Here is a 15,152-nt window from a genome sequence, read left to right as displayed (position 1 = left end):
ATAGCTTTACCGTATGCATGATCGATTTACATCTGTAAAATGAGCATACCCACTTCGCTTTTTCCGTTAGAAAACTTTAAAGATCGAAAGGTGGTTAAACCCAGTGAATGAACATCGTAGCCTAGTAAATGTACTCCATATGTCCAGTCAATGAACACATGCCCTATTTGAAACTGAGAATAATTTTGTTAAGAAATTTTATTTAAGTACTACTACTACTAGTATTATCACATAATTTTAATTTGATAATGAATTTCAAATCATCAAATTCCATAGACGTCAGCAGTGAAAATTCCACGTCTGTTACAAGGAACCGGGGAAGAAATTCTCTTCTTAATTTCGGTTCTCCTGTACCAGATTTGGTCTTTCGATTTGGGCCATTTCTACTGTTCATTCGTGGTTTGCTCCATCACACTAATTTCATATTCATCTTCATGACAGTTCATTATCAAGCCAGGATATCGTACGAATTCGTACTCCACTACCACGTGAGCATTATGCCAAATATTTGTAATGAATCTCGCTCTTAAGAACTGCTGCATCAATTCTGATTAGCATGGTGGCATACTCGACCCATCTACATTAATTATTTCAATTTTAAAACGATCGTTTGTGGTACTAAGACATTTATACGTCTTCGACAATAAAACGAATGTTGCCTCGTCAATTGATTTAATTTTTTTCAAGACATACAAATGGGAAACAAATCGTTGAACCCTATTTAACATATTATTCTGGTTGCTTTCATCTGCAAGTCCAAGGTCAGCGAATGTTTTTTGAAAATTTCGCTCTGCTTCATTATCTGCAGAGGTCTTTTTACCTTTCTCATAAAAAGCTGGGTTAAAATCACTTCCAATTAGAGCATGCAGTCCAGGAAGAGCATTGCAAACAGAATTTCACAATTTTTGATGCATTCTACGGATATTAATCATCCTTTGATGATTCGTAGTCCCAACTTCTATCTACGCTTATTAATGCTGACTGATCAGCTGTGTCCCGAATGGACGTTGACTGACTATCATAATTTTGATTTAGATACCAAAATACAAAAGTTTATAAAGTTTCAGCCTTAAGAAATTGATTTTATTATGTCGGTAATCACGATATGTTTGACCGCGCACCAGAGGCACATGTTCTAACATCTACTTGACTGACCGCAGCATTTTATTGTGTATTATGATTGTAAGAGAAAAAACCAGGCTTAAGAAATTCAGAGACTTTTTTGGCTCTGGCTCTTGGACTATATATGGAGAACAAATTAAAAAGTGATATTTGGAAAGACGTCTCGAATCAGATTTGGAAAGTAGTGAGTTTTCAAAACTTAACTATAGCAGTATTGACGATTGAAACGAATTAGGGTGGCAGCACCAGTAAATGAACGAATAGCGAAAGTTTTCACTTTCGACAACCATAAATTATTTTCCTCTGAAGCGAAATTTTGTTTTGGTGATTTTTGCATAGCTTTACCGTATGCATGATCGATTTACATCTGTAAAATGAGCATACCCACTTCGCTTTTTCCGTTAGAAAACTTTAAAGATCGAAAGGTGGTTAAACCCAGTGAATGAACATCGTAGCCTAGTAAATGTACTCCATATGTCCAGTCAATGAACACATGCCCTATTTGAAACTGAGAATAATTTTGTTAAGAAATTTTATTTAAGTACTACTACTACTAGTATTATCACATAATTTTAATTTGATAATGAATTTCAAATCATCAAATTCCATAGACGTCAGCAGTGAAAATTCCACGTCTGTTACAAGGAACCGGGGAAGAAATTCTCTTCTTAATTTCGGTTCTCCTGTACCAGATTTGGTCTTTCGATTTGGGCCATTTCTACTGTTCATTCGTGGTTTGCTCCATCACACTAATTTCATATTCATCTTCATGACAGTTCATTATCAAGCCAGGATATCGTACGAATTCGTACTCCACTACCACGTAGTCTCCAATATTCAAGATATCAGGTGTAGTGTCTTCGTTGACTTTGACAACCTTCCTGCCTTGTTTACATTTCTTAGCCTGTTCCTCGTCATCGTTATATTGCTTTTCTATTTTATTGTCTCTTTTCTTCTTCTTCTCCCTTTTCTTTCTGTCTTCGACTTCCTTGTCTTCTTTCATAGTCTTCTGCCCTTCGCTATTATTTTCTTTTTGAACTTCGTTCTTTCGGTTAGTTTTTTTTGTCAGCAGTTCTTCATTTACTTCAAGTGTTCTTTTGTTCGTTTTTCTTTCCCTTTTTTGCTTTTCATTTTCCAATTTTTCCTGTTTTTTTGGTTCCCTTTCTGCTTTTCGCGCTTCAATTATTTCCTCCTTTTCTTTTTTCTTCCTTTCCTTTTCATTTTGGAATTCTACCCAATTTTTTTATGTAATCGCGTAGGGCAATACTGCACTTTTAGCTTTAGGTTTTGCTCTTGGCTCGTCCGGTTTGGGCCAGTGCAGATGACTCCAAGGATGGTTCACAATTTGTACTATCAACACTTATCGAAATTATGTTTATGTGTGTCGTCTTCTTGGTTCTATCAATTATTTCAAACACGGATCTATGATATTCTGAATTATTTCTTGACATTCTACAATTATATCGGGGTCGTCAGAGATAATATAATCTATTTTGATTTGTTCAGCTTCTTCATTTGCTACGGTGAGGTCTTTGTAAAACATACCATTTATTTCGAAAGATATGCTATTCAATATTTCTTCGGCGGAAAACATTAAGTTATCTATTTCGTGGTTTAGATTTTGTTTATGCGTACATTGACGATTTTTTAATTGCTTCGGATAACGAGACGCAGCATTACGAACACCTGAACATTTTGTTCAAACGTTTAAATGAGTACGGCGTTGTAATCAATCCGGCGAAATGTGTTTTCGGAGTAAACGAAATAACTTTTCTCGGATATACTGTTAACTCACAAGGCATAAAACCTTTGGCGGAACGTGTAGATGCTATCGTAAAATTTCCCAAACCAGAAAATATCAAACAACTTCGCAGATTCTTAGGCATGGTAAACTTTTATCGACGGTTCATTTCCAACGCAGCTGAAATCTTGCAACCTTTAACCGACCTATTGAAAGGTGAAATCAAAAGAAACGCGGTGATATCCTGGAATGAAAGCGCACTTAACGCTTTGAACTTGGTAAAGCAAGCTCTAGTTGACGCAACTATGTTAGCGCACCCTATCCCTGGCGCACCAATCAGTATTGTGGTAGATGCCTCCGATTACGCGATAGGAGCAGCTCTACAACAATTGACTAATAATTCGTGGCAACCTTTAGCGTTTTATACAAAATCTCTATCTACAGCTCAAAGTAAATATAGCGCATACGACAGAGAGCTATTAGCAATGTACTACGCTGTAAAACGTTTCAGATACGCCGTGGAAGGTCGAAACTTCGTGATATTCACCGATCACAAACCACTCACATACGCATTCAATCAAAATTTGGATAAATGTTCCCCTCGACAATTTCGGCAACTGGACTATATTGGCCAATTCACTACTGATATACGGTATATCAAAGGCCAGGACAACAGTGTAGCCGACGCATTATCGCGAATCGAAGAAATTTCCGAGGTAGTTGACCATCGTACTCTCGCAGTCGCGCAAGAAATCGACGAGGAATTACTCAAAATCCTCGAATCCGGAAATGAAAACTCCCTCAACATAAAGAAAGTCTATTTTCCCGATTTCAACGTCCAAATTTACTGCGATTTAACCAACGAAAGCGTTAGACCATTTGTGCCAAAACAGTTTCGCCGAAACATTTTCGACTCTTTGCACAACCTTTCGCACCCTGGTATAAAAGCCACAAACAAATTAATAAGTTCGCGTTTCGTGTGGCCATCGATGAATAAAGACTGCCGCGAGTGGACGCGCTGTTGTGTCCCGTGTCAACGAAATAAAATAACTCGCCACGTTTCCACGCCAATCAAACAGTTTGACAGTTTAGCTGGTAGATTCGAACATGTCCACATCGACATTATCACAATGCCATATTCACAAGGCTACCGATATTGCCTTACATGTATTGACCGTTTTTCAAGGTGGCCGGAGGTAGCGCCAATCGAAGATATGGAAGCCTCCACTGTGGCCTCAGCCTTTTTGTCTACTTGGATTTCGCGTTTCGGTGTCCCGCTCCGAATAACATCGGATCAAGGTCGACTGTTCGAATCCAATTTATTTAGGGAACTATGCAAGCTACTCGGTACAAAACACATACGTACAACAGCTTACCACCCTCAAGCTAACGGTATGGTCGAACGGTTTCACCGCCAACTTAAGGCAGCAATAAGGTAAGCGCACATACATCGGCATCGGACGGACGGCATGGAAGGAACGGCACGGCAGCGGCGGAATTTTTATGAAGGTATCGCACATGTAACATCGGAATCGCCGGACTCCGGAGGAATAGATTAGTTGCGAATATGTCTTCAAGCGGTGAGGAACTAGCGTTTGTTCTGGAGGAAGAAGTGTTTCAAAAGCGAAGGAATCGTAGACGAATGTGGATACATGACATATGTAAAAAAGGAAGGATTTTGGAGAATATGTTCATTTATTTCCGCACTTGATGAAGGACGAAAAAAAAAATGGTTGCTATAATTTCTGTCACTTAAATTGTACAGGGTGGGCAAATTTCGATGTTTTAGCACTACAGCTTTTGAACCAGTGGAGATAGACAAAATCTGATACCTCATTCTCGGTCTCTCTTTCTGAGAAACTAATAAGTGTTATAGTCCTTTTTGGCCACCTTCTTTTGTTTTCGACTTATAAGCGAAAATTGAAAAAATGGCGATTTCGAAATAAATTTATATCTCCGCTAATACTGATGATAGAGCTCTGAAATTGAAACATTATACAGGCACTTCTTTAAGTAGAATCCAGTGGCGTGCTTGCTCTTTCAGCAGGATGTTTAATTACGGAGCTATGACCCAAAGTTATGTTTTTTCAAATGGGAACACTAGATTTCTGTGCAATTTTTTGAATGCTCAATTTTTACTGATTTCGAAAATATATAACGTTATCTGGTTTGTATTAATAAAAATAATAAAAAATGGTCAAAAACCTTCTTTCTCAATATTTCTATGGTTTCAACTATCGATGAGAATAGAAAAATGTAGCATCTTATCATTACCACAGTCTCCTTCTATTAGTCCTTTCATTTCTATGCTTCTTACTCAATTTCTCCAAGATTCAAATTTTGTGAAAATTGGTAAAAAGCATAGAAAGAATGACATTGCCGGAAGGAGACTGATCTTGTTTTAGGAAGCTCTATTTTTCTGTTCTCGTCAAAAGTTGAAACCATAGAAATATTGGGAAAACAGAGGTTTTTGACCATTTTCTATTTCTTATATTGATACAAATTATATGATGTTATATATTTTTGAAATCAGTAAGAATTAAGCTTTCAGAAAATTGCACAGAAATCTGATGTTCCCATTTAAAAAAACAAAACTTTGGGTAATAGCTTCGTAATTAAAAATCCTGCTAAAAAGGCAAGCACCCACTGGATTCTACTTGAAAAAGTGCCTGTATAATGTTTCAATTCCAGAGCTTTATCATCAGTATTAGCGGAGATATAAATTAATTTTGAAATCACCATTTTTCCAATTTTCGCTTATAACTAGAAAACAAAAGAAGGTGGAAAAAAATGACTACTACTCTTGTTAGTTTCTCAGAAAAAGAGACCGAGAATGGGGTTCAGATTTTGTCTATCTCCACTGGTTTAAAAGCTGTAGTGCTAAAACATCGAAATTTGCCCACCCTGTACAATTCATTATAATTTTTTAAGCGCAGTATTAAGTTCTCCTGAAAACTCATGCTTCTTCCGTGAATTCGTATTTCTTATGACTACCCGTACAAGCCGCTGCATGTTGAGACTTGTGAAATGACGCAGATGCCGCGGCAATCTCCGATTGGTATCGCACATATGTCGGGATCGGCCGGCACATCACGCATCGGTCGGAATTTAATTCTCGTTCCTCAATTCCGTCGGATGCGATGCGATGCGATGCCTGCCGTCCGCACATATGTGCGTTGCTCCATTCAGTTCCATTGAAAGTAATTTATTCCGATCCATACCGTCCGTCCGATGCCGTTGTATGTGCGATTACCTATAAAGTGCCACGCCACGGACAATTGGTTGAAAACATTACCAATAGTTCTTTTAGGAATTCGATCGTGCATCAAAGAAGATTTGAATGCAACTTCTGCCGAAATGATTTACGGTTCAAGTCTTCGACTACCTGCCGAATTTTTTGCCCCTTCGAATCAGAAAACAAATTCGGATTTCGTAGAAAAATTGAAGGTACGGCTCAACGATGTCAAGCCAAACGCCGTTATTCGGCATGGTTCTAAACCACCCTTCATTTTCAAAGACCTGTCTATTGCTAAGCACGTTTTTGTTCGGCGAGATGCAGTTCGCGCGCCCTTGCAATCTCCGTATGACGGACCATACGAGGTAGTACATCGCCATGATAAATATTTCGTAATCAAAATAGGCGACAAAAAAGTGACCGTCTCATTAGACCGACTAAAACCAGCCTTTCTTTTGACGAAAGACTGCGAACCCGAAAGCGAGTTTAATTCTCAATCCGTAGTTGTACCCGATCAAACTTTCAAACCCGAACATACTGAAGGAAATAGTAATCGCGAACATTGCACTACACTTTCAGGTAGAAGAGTACGTTTCCCGGATAGATTACAAGTCGGATTAGATTAAGCCAATTACATTCACCATTTATATATACATTTTTTTTTTCTCAAGCATATCTAATACTAATTTTTTTTTTCTCTCTTTGTCACAATTTTCCATAGTAATAATGTACAAATATAAATTGTTTCATTTTTCATCGTAACGTTATTACTGGTAAGGGGGTATGTGGTGATAAAAGCGATTCGACACAGTGTACGTGTCGAACCAAGTTTGTCATCCCCAGAAGATACCTGCACATTGTAACAATGGCATTCTTGGACTTGACCCTCAACTTTCTCCACCGTCAAGGAAATTCCCGAATTGCAATGTCTTCGTTGTCATGTCATATGAGTCACTTCAGGTACAAGGGACTAGAAAGATTTGGGAGGCGCAAGTCCACGGAGCCCATTGGGCAGGTATATAAATACCTCAAATATAGGTAAAAGAGGACAGTGGTTACAGAGACTGGTTAGCAGTTATCGACAACGGTCGAAACATTCTTGTAATTAGAACAGATCTCCCGATGAATAAACATATTCCTTCGTTTCCACAAGTGTTTTAATGTTTCCCGTAAACACATACACCTCAACTTAAACAGTTTGAAAGCTTTTCCTTGTATTCCTATTCTTTTCAATTTTTTCATTAAGATAGCTATGTCGATTGTATCAAATGCTTTATGCAGATCAATAAAAACACCTACGACTTTCTTTTTTCGTCGAGTTTTTGTAATATGTGTTCGATGACATCAACTGCAGCACCTTCAGTTGAACTTTTTTCCTGGAATCCATATTGATGTTTAGATATTTCTAGAAATTTCGCTAATCGTTTTTTCATTATTTTTTCTATTATCTCAGCAAATATTGAAGTGTTTGATATCGGCCTATAGTTAGACGGTTCTTCTTTATTCCCTTTTTTAAACACAGGTGATATTCTAGCGATCTTACATAATCTTAGAAAAATTCCACTCTTTATACTCTCATTCGCCAGAAACAATAGATGGTCTTTAATAATGGGGTACAAAACAATCAGATCTCTTGTACTTATATTTCAGGACCTGGTGAGGTGTTTTTCTTCAGTGACATCACTATGTTTGTGAGTTCTTTTTCATCACATCTTCCCATATAGAGTGACTGGTCTTGGTCAGAGAGAGAGAGAGAAAATTTATTGCTTTAGCAAATGGCTAACGACTTGCGTCTTACTGCCAGTATTAGGTACATTTCATTGTATATTACAATTCATTCTTAACCTTAATACAATTATACACTGTTTAGTCAATATCATCAAATTTTGTTTTATTTTTGTTTGCTCTTATAGTTTGTTCAGCTGCATGGATGAAAAATCTGTTGAATAAATTTGCTTTTTGAGTTGCATTTTTGTATGTTTTTCCTTCATATACTAAGTTTGCTAGTTTTGTTTGAGTTTTGTTACTCACTGGTAGGATTTAATTTATTGCAGACCATAGTTTTCTTGTGTTATTTCCAATTCCTTGCAATTTTTTACTGAAGTATTTTATCTTTTGATGTCTTATCAGATTGTTTACTTTTTTTCTTTGAATCTCATAGCTAGTCTGATGTCTGGGGTTGTATGGAAACTTCTTCATTCTTTTGTATAGGCTGTCCCTTCTCATAATGTTTTTATGTATGGTAGAATTGTACCACCAGTTATTATTTTTTATTATCAACTTTTTTTTCGTTGTGCATGTGCTTTTAGCTTCACTCAGAAGACCTATCAACTCGTCAATGCTTTCTGGTGGTTTTTCTTGTAGCAATGTGTGAACTGTTTCTTTAAATTTTTCATTATCAGTTTTATAAACAATCTTTTTTGACTTGACAATGTTCACGTATGTTGGCAGGTTAATACTTATATATAAACATTTATGGTCGGATATTGCTGTAGATTTGCTCTTTACTTTGCAATTGATATTTATGGGTGTTATGACATGATCAATCAACGTGCCAGTACCATCTTTTTTTATTCTAGTAATTTTTTTTTTATCTCATATGAATTTAAGTTTAGTATATCCTTATATAATTTGGTATTTCTATTGGTTTTTCTGGTGTTGACATTCATATCGCCAATTATTACCATTTTTTTTGTGCTTATCCAGTATTTCTTCTAGTTCTTCCAAGAATTTTGGTATGTATTTTGTTTTGGGGACACGATAAATTGCATATATTGGCATACTGAGTCCTGGCAACTCTATACATATTATGTTTGCTTTATTTATTTTCGGAGTTTTAACTGCCTTATGAATATTGAGACACCACCACCTCGCGATGATCTACAATCATACTCTCCACGGTAGCCCTGTATACTGTATAAATTTTTGTCCTTTTCACTGAGCCATGTTTCAGTTAAAATAATTAAATGAGGATAACTGTGCTGATATATGTAATGACGTAGGTTATCTATTTTATTTTTTGCTTTTAAAGATCTTATATTGTAGTATAAAATATTTATGTTTTCTGGGTTTTTGGGGAGTTTTTTTAAATTTTTTGTTTTAGTTTATTAAGGTCTTCTTCAGTATTGATTTCAATAGTTCTACCTGTTTCGGTTTTCTTCAGTTGAATTCTTCCTTGTGATATCCAGGCAAACTTATAATTGTACTGTCTCTTGAAGTCCCTCGCATTTTTGAATAGCAGCTGATTTTCTGATGTCAACTCGTGATTTATGTAGATAGAATGTTTTTCTACAAATCCTAGTTGGCTTGAGTTCAAATTCTTTTCTTTCTTAGCTTCCATAAATTTCTTTTTCAATTCTTCATTCTCAAACATGACCTTGAGTTGAGTTTTTGCTCTTTCTCCAATTCTTCTTCACGTGACTTCTTCTTTTGTAAGATTTACTTCAAGTTTCTCACCAATGCGAAATACGGTGTTGAGGTTTTCTCCATTATTTTCCTTTATCTTCGGCAAACCACTTATAATTACATTTTTGTTTAGTTTTGACTGTTCATCTTTGTTTCTCTCACTTTTCAGTACAGCTACAGCTCCTTTCAACTTTTGCTGTTCATCCGCAATATGTTTGACTTCCTTCTTGAGAGCCTTATTTGCTTTTTCTTGTGTCTCTAACTTGTTCCTCAGGTCCTCCACATGAGCTATGAGGAATTCAAGCTTTTCCATAACATCATTCATTTTAAACTGTCGGTTTGTTTTATTCAGCGATTTACGTTTTTGATTTTTATTCTGTGATGATTTCTGCGATTCTTGTTCTGTTTCTGATGCTTCAGATTCCTCCTCTGAATATGTGGAGTCCTCAGAAATTTTATTTTCACAGTCTTGACAAGTCCAAGATTTTTTTCCTGAAATTATCTGCTTGACTACATCCTCCGATAAGTTGATAATGCACTTTCGATGGAACCATTTTTTGCATTCACCATCACATTTGAACTTGTATCCTTTACTGCCCAATTTTTTCTTACATTTTCCACATTTATTCATGTTGCGAAATTATTCGAAGTACGCCCCTGATTGGTGTTTACCTGTTGACTGATGAAAACAATCTGAACAACAACAGATGCCGGTCCTCCTTTTTTCGATTAGATAAGATTTTTAGATGACTGATAAGGTCTAATTTCTCGATTATCTGAATAGATGTTTATGAAAATCGTTCAATTCCTTCAGAAATGTTTAGGAAACTCTTCTGACTGAATGGACACTATTTTTCACTTTTTTACTGTAGTTAATTTTTCGACAATTTGAAGAATAGCGGGACGCGAGAAATACAACGTCTGCTTGCTCTCATCTTCATATCTATATTTTCGTTAGCAATATTTTCGTAAAACGTTGCTTCTGTCATCCAACCTATGTCAGATCTTCCAATTGCCCACCCTTCTGGTACTGACAAAGCAAGTTCTTTCGGAATTCTCTTATAAGGAAACATAACCATCGGCGGTGCTACTCTCCCTGCTGCTGAATAATTGCATAGAACAGTAATTGATTCTTTCTCGCTATCAGAAGAAATTTCGTACAAGTTTTTGTAACCCTTAGGTGCTAGGACTAGAACTGATTTCATGCATGTTCTGATGCCCGTTTCATCTGCATTGAACACCCTCGAAGGATCTTCGATCATATCTGAGATGTTTTCATTTCGCAAGAAATCTTGAAGATCGGAAAACCATGCTCGGATAGCTTCTTCTGTTACAGATGCCCGGGATTTAGAAATAATTTCATGTCTTCTCAAAAATAATTTCAACCACTTGTCGACCGGTCTGTTCTCTGTGAAGGGGTTGGCCCGACTAATGTCCTACAATATTTTCTTCACTGCATCTTTGACTTCATCTGGATGCATTGGAAAACCCAATTTTTCCTTAGATAAAATCCAATCTTCAATTCGTTTCTCTTCAGTTGAAGTTAGTATCGGAGCAGGACCCATCTTTCTTACATTTGGAACCTTATTCATAATTTTGTTATGTAGAGTAGATTTGGGTATTCCATATTGCTCAGAAGCTTTATTCAATGAAATATTCCCGCTTTCAATGTCTGTGATAGCGTTTGTCAGTGCTTGCTCCGAATATCGGAATCGTTGATAGTTTTTTTTATCCATCTGAAATGAAAAGTTTTTTTCAAGCGATACAAAACTGTGTTCGCTAAAGACTGAACACCAATCAATGAACTAAGAAATAGTTGCTGCTCATTTGCTGGCACCCTAATCCTGTAAAAGAACATTACAAATAGTCCCGTTCACTTACTGGTTTCAGGATTATGTGATAAATATCTTTTAAAAATTATTGAAACACTTCAGACACTTCACCATAAGGTTTCTTTTCGCCTATTTTCATATCACTGCGTAAATCTCCAGTGAATGAACGGCTGTTCACGAAAGAAATTCGTTATTTTCAAACCATTCAATGAACACCAAATATAGCGGCAAGCAAATAAATAAACTGAACGTTCAATATATCAATATAATCCTTCGATCATTTTTTTTCCAGTAGGTACAAATATAAGTTTTAACAACATGTTATCATTGATATAGAAAACAATTTTTAATACAATGTTTTGCACTTACCTTAACAAAAATGGCGCACAATAGCTGCGATCTAACAGGTACCGATCTGATAATGTTATAAGAATTCACTGTTTGAGGTAAGGATATTTCCAATGAATAAAAGACTTGGTCAACGATGTTGCCATATTTATTTAAGTCTTCGTCAACTTCTCATAGTTGAAATAACCTTAATACCGATTAAATAAGAAAATTTGTTCATTTAGTGGTTGGTGTTCATTCTCTGGCTTATCCACCCTATTCAGTTATTTTTCCATTTTAATCAGGAAATATGTAAATTAAGATTAAATAAAATTATTTTGATACTGTCCTCTTGAAATACAATCTCCTTGCCACGGTACTACTCCTTGCGAATTGAAATAGTGAATTTTTGTCGAACTGCAAATGCATACTTTGCACTTCGGTTGTTGTTACGTAGTAGTAGTTATGCAATATGCATGCTGCCTTAGCAACATGTACTACGCTATCCAAATAAATTTCAAACGGCTTTGAAATACTCTGAATCGCGAATGAACATTCGACCGTTTGCCTAGTTGCACACACAACGATTTTGGACGGCCGATTTTATATCGGTGTGGGATCGGGACCTTGCACATAAATAAATAAATAAATAAATAAATAATTCCTTTATTTCAAATCATCTCCAGGTAAAATTACATAGAGAGGAATGAAATGATGTCAATATCAGCATTCAGCATGTAAGTATATACAATTTAAACAAACTCTGGCAAGTTGTTACAATTTAAAAAATCGCCAAGTGAATATGGTTCCAGTTTAATCAGGAGTTTCCTTATAGTATGTTTGAATTTTATCAGGCTAGACAATCTGCATGTATTTGGTAGTTTATTGTAAAGTTTTAAGCACATATAATAGGGACCTTTTTCTGTACTTGTAAGCCGATGAGACGGATAAGTGAGGTTCGTCGTCCTTGTATTATATCCATGGACATAGTTGGACCTGAATTCATCCTGGTGCCTGAAAAAAAACATTAGACACTCAAAGATATATAATCCATATATAGTCATAATCTGCATATCCTTGAAAACACCCCTGCAGGTGTCTCTGAATTTCATATGCCTCATTACTCTTATGGTTCTTTTCTGTATAATGAAAAGGAGCTGTATACTGGAGCTGCATCCCCAGAACACAATCCCATATCTTAGTACAGATTCAAAGTTAGCATGGTACAGTATTTTCAATGTTTTCTCGTCCATATATCTTGACACCACCCTGATTCCATATCCAATGCTACTCAGTCTCAACCCAGTTTTTTCCACATGATTGTTCCAGTCTAAGAACTCATCAATGTGAACTCCCAGGAATCTTGTCTCAGGAACAGGTTTCATTTCCTCACCATTCAGGTTTATGCTATCACCCAGATTAATTCGGGAATTCTTCGTTCTAAACACCATGATATTTGTCTTTGATGCATTCAGTGCCAATTCATTCCTATTGAACCAACTACAGATTCCAGACAAACTGGCCCCTGCCTCCTCAGTTACCTCTGATAGCGTCTTTCCAGAAACCAATATGTTGGTGTCGTCCACATAGTTCACCATTCCATCCATGATAAGGTCATTAATGTAAATGATGAAGAAAATGGGACCTGCATTACTGCCTTGTGCTAGGCCTCTTTCTTTGACTACAATCTTGGATCTGTTTTCATTAATAATGACCTGTTGTTTTCTCTCTAGGAGGTAAGATTCAATCCACTTATGTGCTTTTCCTCTTATACCATATTTTTCAAGTTTTATCAGTAAATATTTGAGGTTCACGCAGTCATAGGCCTTGCTAAGATCTAAAAACATGCCAATAGTTACATTTTTCTTCTCAAATTCCTGGAGTATCATATTTACAAATTGATAGATGGCAGTATTTGTTGATTTCCCTTTCAGGAAACCATGTTGTGAGTCTGAGAATAGATTACATACGCCGACCACTGATCGGTGACGGTAAAATGCCGGTGAGAAACCGTCCAATACCGGCAAAACCGGGATGTAGTGGCGTACGTGACTAAGTACACGTTTGTACAAGCACCGATTGTTTACCATTGAACTCAAGAAGGAGTTCTTTCTTGAGTTCAATGTTTTTTACCGGCCATTTCAGTCGACTTTAGTTGGCTGATCGTTTGGACGGTAAAAATCCGGTTAGTGTGCTAGCAACTGCTACCGATAAAATATCGGCCGATTTTATTCCGGGCCGTCCAAAATCGGTGTGTGTGCAACTAGGCTTTGACGTGCTCTAGAGAGCCGATAAACTTTATTTTCATAATTGTCCGTGACGCTCCTTCTTGGTAATGGACGCATCACATTTTCATGTAATGGGAATGCTTCGTCTGCGACAAAAACGTAAGGAAGCGAATCGCTGATAGGTGAAAAGTAAGTTGGTTGTGAAAGGTTCAAGTTTCGTTTCATAATTTCTTTTCCAAGTACACTACTACTGAAGATATTTCCATCACTGAATCTGCCCATGGAGCCTACATCAATGGTGATGAATCTATACGCTGAATCAACCACCCCCATCAGCAGAATTGAAAAAGTATGTTTATAGTTGAAAATGAAGATCCAGATTTAGCTGGTTTCTTAATAACTCTATGTTGTCCATCGATGGCATCCACACGATGTGAAACCTTTCCTCGAAACCGAGAGCGGCTGATATCCACTGCTGTTCGGTGGGTTCGGGCTTGTATAAAGACTGCAATACTTTCCATATAGCTTTTGATACTTGATTTATGATGCTGAAGACTGTGCGATCACCCATTTTATAGCTGTACCCAATATTTCTGTAGCTGTTTCCTGAGGCTGAATACCTAAAACGAAAATTACCAATTTGTTCACTCTACCGAGTTGAATGAAATAAATTATGACAAATAACTCCTTCAGAATTTCATTCATGTTTTTCATTATAATTCTGAATGGTTTTTTGACAGAGGCTGTTGCTAAATCAGTATGGGAGAAACTAAGGCCCGTATTAATAGTCAGATCTCAATACGGGTCTCAAGCCCTATCTCAGTTGATACTATCTCAAGATAGTGACAGCATCTCAAGATGATGGCTTATTAATAAACGCATATCAAGTCATTATCAGTTTGATACTATCTCAAGTAACGAGACTTGAATCTCAATTTATGAATGTCTTGAGTAATGCTCTTGAGATATACTTGAGAATACAAAACGAAAAGAGAAATTAGGGATGAAATTGATGGTATCGGTCAAGGAACAAAAATAGAGAATACTATTCTTTCAGCAACGTTCCGTCTCCTTTATTGGGCCTTCTTCAGGCTAAAATTGAGAAAAGTCATAAATAACATACGATATAAAAAATTACATCGATAATATATGATGTAACGGGTTTAGTTCGCAAAAGGGTTTAATCTCGAGCGCCAGCTATTCTTTCAATAGGGAGAAATAGCAAACCCACCCAGGTACCTACTAGTCGGAGACAGAGTTCG

General features: G+C 36.6%; 2 protein-coding genes across 2 annotated transcripts in view; one reads left to right on the top strand and one right to left on the bottom strand.

Moving 5' to 3' along the window:
* LOC123316425 (dynein axonemal heavy chain 3) overlaps positions 1-15,152 on the top strand; it is a 2,043,583-nt gene that overhangs the window by 932,203 nt on the left and 1,096,228 nt on the right. The window lies entirely within an intron of this gene.
* LOC123316429 lies at positions 12,313-13,610 on the bottom strand. Its single transcript, XM_044902502.1, has 2 exons — positions 12,787-13,610; positions 12,313-12,676 (listed from the first exon to the last, which is right to left on the bottom strand). The coding sequence occupies exons 1-2, from the start codon at positions 13,549-13,551 to the stop codon at positions 12,665-12,667; spliced, it is 777 nt and encodes a 258-aa protein (XP_044758437.1). The 5' UTR covers positions 13,552-13,610; the 3' UTR covers positions 12,313-12,664.

This window comes from Coccinella septempunctata, chromosome 7 (assembly GCF_907165205.1).
Source record: "Coccinella septempunctata chromosome 7, icCocSept1.1, whole genome shotgun sequence".
Classification (NCBI taxonomy): domain Eukaryota; kingdom Metazoa; phylum Arthropoda; class Insecta; order Coleoptera; family Coccinellidae; genus Coccinella; species Coccinella septempunctata.
This window is presented reverse-complemented; position numbering and strand designations above follow the sequence as displayed.